At 37.6% G+C, this 4990-nt stretch overlaps 2 protein-coding genes across 3 annotated transcripts in view; one reads left to right on the top strand and one right to left on the bottom strand.

Annotated features, from left to right (window-relative positions):
* The window catches only part of LOC107090928 (gastrula zinc finger protein XlCGF52.1-like), a 34643-nt gene that overhangs the window by 14876 nt on the left and 14777 nt on the right, over positions 1-4990 (bottom strand). For both annotated transcript variants that reach the window (XM_015384573.1, XM_015384576.1), the window contains exon 2: positions 276-488. In XM_015384573.1, the coding sequence (XP_015240059.1) occupies positions 276-393 (118 nt within the window). In that variant the 5' untranslated portion in view covers positions 394-488. The remainder of the gene's footprint in view (positions 1-275; positions 489-4990) is intronic.
* The window catches only part of LOC107090914 (G2/mitotic-specific cyclin-B2-like), a 5975-nt gene continuing 5169 nt past the window's right edge, over positions 4185-4990 (top strand). The window contains exons 1-2 of the mRNA XM_015384554.1: positions 4185-4314; positions 4391-4504. Coding sequence (XP_015240040.1) covers positions 4288-4314; positions 4391-4504 — 141 coding nt within the window. The 5' untranslated portion in view covers positions 4185-4287. The remainder of the gene's footprint in view (positions 4315-4390; positions 4505-4990) is intronic.

The raw sequence follows: 4990 nt of genomic DNA, 5'->3' as shown, positions 1-4990 counted from the left end.
AACTGGAAAGTGACCTGAGATGACATGATGGGAATTGGAGCAAGATATAAGGATAAAACATTTGGTAAATAGACTGTGAAAATGATCATATTCACCAGATTTGATGAACTAGAACTAGATTACTCCCTCAGTGTCTGAGGAGTCATTTCCTCCTTATTGTTTTCTTTCAAAGATTATTACAGAGACTTTGCATTAAGATCAATATGTTCAACCTCTTGTTGTATTTAATTTTTTTTGCCTAAATCCACTCTGTTGGAAAAGTGAGGCTCACTTACGGAGGTCTTTGCTGTCGTCTGTCTGCTCCTCCTCTAAGGAGGAGGCTGCTGGTAGGGATGGCTCCACATTGGGCCCTCCAGGGTCTTCCACTTCCAACTTCATCATCCTCACAACCATGAGCTGCTTTTTCCAAACCCTGGATAGCGCCTTTTGTTCTGGTCCGTCATGGTTTCAGCCATGAATCATCAACAAGGAGTCAGACTCATCAGCATCTGATCCAATGAAGAAGAAAATGCAGAGTGAAGCAGAGAGGAGAGTCTGATCACTGATCAGCTCTCTGCTCTTAGCTTTAGCGGGGCTAACTGCTAACAGAGGCTAATTACTTTCTGTAAATGAAGCATAGAGTTAATTATAATCACAGTGGTTTTAAAACAACCAAAGACTCAAAGACTAGAGAATAGTGAAAGTTAATGAGGCATCATGAAGCCAAACTATTGATGCTGCGCTGATTCTGTCTCGCACAATACTGACACCTGCTGGACATTTACAGACACTACAGGCAGCTGATTGGACAGAATAAACTGAATGGAATGATATCATTTAAATTATTGTGGGTTATATTGTATTATTTTATATCTATGTTGAAATTGAAAATGTCTGATATTCTTAGATACAGCCAATAAATTATGTAAACATTTATTATAGGGTGAGATTTTAGGGGAAAATGTGAATGAGGATGCTGCTGGACTAGGATTTTAAATTACAATAAATATAGTAAAATGAGTAAATAAACTAAGAGTCAATTTGAGATTAATCTAATTCATATAAGTTGAGTGATAACTGAAGAGGATTAGGGCCACTGAAAAAATTAAAACAGTAAATTGATTTTTAAATTTTGTTTGAATAAAATATGGGAGAAAGTCAGAATTCTGATTTTTCCCCCCCCCCTATATTGTACTAAAATAAAATCTAATCCTCTTTGGTACTGAGAGGAAAATGATGACTCAACGAGAAAATAAAAATAAAAAACGCAACGTCTGAAATGTTCCTATTCCTTTTAAAGTGCTCCAGAATTCTTGATCATTTTAATGATAAACTGTATTTTTTGTTTGTTTGTTTTTTAGCAGAAGCATGATGTTGACAGAATGTTTTTAAACACAGTTTAGTATTGCAGCTTTAGAACAAAAAAATAATCTATCCTGGCTCTAATGCTCCGCCTTAATTGTGTGTAAAAATATGTTTACTTTTTTAAATCTCCCTCTGGCCACTAGGGGGTGCTGTAGCCACTTCCCGCGGCCATGCAGGCAGTCAGTTAGAAGCAGCTCCTTCCATGACTATCTTGAAATTGAGCTCATAGAGCATGAGCTCTATGAGGGTTAATGGAGCCATCGCTAGTAGAGAATATAGACTGATAGGATGAGATTATTATTATTTCTACCTGGTTTGAAGCTTCCTGTTCTGTAATCTGATGCAGAGCAAAGACCGCAGCAGCTGCAGGCTCCTCTGCTGGAAATCAGTTTCCTTCTGACCTAAAATCCACATCGATCATTAGAGTCACATGTTAGAGAAGACACGCAGGTTTCCCTCAGTCTGAACGCCACAGTGACAGGATGCTAAGTTAGCAATAGCTGCTTACCGTCAGAGGAAGCTAGCAGCTGATCAATAATCTGAAAGGAGCAACAAAAAAAGCTTTGATTCAATGGAAAGATTTGGCTGATGTGGAAATAAAATAATCCGGAGGTTCAAAAGCTTCTGCCTGCAGATCAAAACAACAACAACCTCCACCGGAAACACATGCGACCAACGGAGGCTGATTTTCAAAATAAGAGCCTGGAAAGTAGCTGACAGTGTTGCCAGATGGAGTGGAGGTTTTCCAGCCCAACATCTGTTAAAAAACGCCAAATCACACAACGAACCACCCAATTAATACATTATTATATTTACTGTGTGAACATGAACACAGTTCAGTACAACTATATTCAACACTACATGTCAAAATACGCTACAATCCAACAAAATGTGCCCAGAGCTGATCTCCATGAACCGCTCTGACCCACAGCCATGTCAGACCCACTGATCTCTATCTATTCCCTGATTGCCTGTTGGTAGAACAGGGTTGGAGTGAAGCCACCGGCCGCCATATTGGTACTCCCTAGTTAGACCGGTCACAATGTAAACAATCTGTGCGCTACAGCATCGAACAACAATTTTCAGGGACTGAAGACTTTTAAAATAAAGATAAATTCATCACTTTGACACAGACTGGCTGTTTCATAGCTTAGAATTAAACTTAGAATAAAAAAAATAGGCCCATCACATTGCAGAGTCATTATGAAGTCATTGAAGTTTATTTATCATGTAATATAACACATTATACAAACCCATCACAATAAAATTAATGTGTTAATGGAGCAAAATAATACAGATGAGCCAAAAGTGCTAAATTGATGATTTAAATGTGATATACATGGATGTATTACATTGTTATGGTAATTACATCTTAAATGTCTGGTTATGAGTGTTATCTATATATCTATATCTATACCAGGTTATATGATGATACCAGGGTCTAAGAGGAGAGCTGAAGAAAACCTGGAAGGTCAAGGCATCAGATGCAGTTTACTTCATTCCAAGCAAGCTGCATCTCAGTTCCTTACATAATTTCAGTTTAGGCTGGTCTCAGAACTAAATATTTACTAGTAAACAAGGTTAAAGAGGTTTCCTTTAAGATTATTCACCTCTGTTACTCAGTCAATCATTTTTTATATAATATAAAATAGACATTGATTCCACTGGCACTTTCTGCAACATTTACTCTGAGTCTGTCCCTCACCTGTTGGTCCTGAAGGAGGCTACAGCAGGTTTCTATGGCAAGCTATTTGTCGCTTCATTCTGGACAATGTTTATGACAAATTTGGACGTTTTATTTGGAATCACAAAATATAAAAAATAAATTTCTGACCATTTCTTCTCATGTAATGTTTCATTACTGTTGGCCAAGATTTATATCCACAAACCTAAAATTATTATATGTAAACCCTCATGTATCTCTTTTTAAAGAAAGAAACAACTTATTTTTCTACCTTTTCCTCCTCCAATAACAAAAAGGCTGCTAAAGCTTTATCTTTATGCTCTAAATGTTAAGTATTTATGTAATCCCTGTATGCTTCTATGTGTAGATCTACTAACTGTTACTATGTTTACTTTTATTCAGTTATTTTTTATTTATTATTATTATTGTTGTTCAAACTCCTGGTAATTATTCACTGGAAATTGTAATTTATTTAACTTTTTAATGAACTTTATTTAAAGAAAGTACAAACAGGTACGGCAATAACAACAGTATAAATCTGTGGAAGGCGTAGAGCCAGATTTCAGAATGGAAATAAAAGGCAAGATTGATAAGGAAAAAAAAGATGAAAAAAGAAAGAAGGAATGACTGATAATAATGAAATAACTATTACCATGGCAACAAGGGGATTCATGTTAGGATTGATGAACATTGGTGGGCAAACCCATCAGTATTTCAGTCATGTATTCGTATACATTTAAGAGATTTCAAATTTAATTTGAATTCAGATTTAAAAAAAACGTTAAAGATTGGAGATGGTCTCAAGATTATTTGTTTATGAATAAAGAATTTTACTAAATTAGGTAACAACAGAGTTCTACAGTTTTGTTTTTCAATAATATTCCAAAAGTGACCGCTAGAGATAAGATTCAGGAAGTGCAATTTTTGATATGATCCAATTTTGAAAGCAATTGTAGAAACTGTACTTATTTTTGTATCGTAAAGAATGTTCTAATAAAATTTCTTTTTAAAAATCAACTTTAATCGTTGATAAACAATGCCTGCCATGTGACCTAGCCTTCTGATTCTCAGCCAATCAGCGGCCTTCCTGTCTGAGCTCCAGCCAATCAGCGGCCTTCCTGCCTGAGCTCCAGCCAATCAGATTGTCCGCAGCGCTATTTGAACGCTGCCAGCCTGTCGCTTCATGAACAGCCTCCTGCTGCAGCTACAGTCGCTCTCTGCTTGTTTTTCTGGGTTTTTCCGCCTGATTTCTTCTCCTCATGGCCGCCATGGAGGTTCGAGCTGCGGTGAGTCTCCAGCCCGTCCGTCCCTGTCCTCGTCTCTCTGTGTCCACCTTGTCCAACGTGTCTCGGTGTGTTGCAGCCGCTGCAGGCCGCAGAGGAGCCTCTGAAGAAGGGGAAAAGCTCCGCAGCGGCTCCCAGTAGAGCTGCTCTGGGAGAGATGACCAACCTCCCCGCAGCTGAGGCCAACATGAAGGTAACACCTGGAACACCTGGCTGGGTTCAAAGCACGCAGGCTGAGCAGGGAAGGCCGTTTCTATGGAGGCTTAAAGGGGACAAATTAAATATTTCTCAAACTATTCAGTGCCACATTAAACATTCCATTTATTTCGGTTTAAAAACAATTTATTGATTCCTAAGAGAAACTAAACTGATGCTGCTTTCCGTAGGACGAATCTCCTCTAGTTTGAATTTGATGCGTTAAATAATTTTTATTGAGATATTCCATAAGTTGCTTTTCTTTAAGTTGTAGGAAAATCATATTTAAAATAATTCTGGCTTAAACATGTATGTTTAAAAAAAAAAAAAATCCTGTTTTAAAATCAGTTTTTTTCGTTATCTTCTGCAGGCCAGTTAGTTCTACATCAGCCTGAACACCTAAATTCGGCCAATCATATATCAGCGCTCATCTGTCAATCAAATGTTTTCGGTCATAGCATCTTGATTCATGTGTCGCAGCTAA

Source organism: Cyprinodon variegatus, unplaced genomic scaffold (genome assembly GCF_000732505.1).
Source record: "Cyprinodon variegatus isolate N-32 unplaced genomic scaffold, C_variegatus-1.0 Scaffold316, whole genome shotgun sequence".
Taxonomy (NCBI): domain Eukaryota; kingdom Metazoa; phylum Chordata; class Actinopteri; order Cyprinodontiformes; family Cyprinodontidae; genus Cyprinodon; species Cyprinodon variegatus.
Note: the sequence above shows the minus strand (reverse complement) of the source record. Positions and strands in the feature narration are given on the sequence as shown.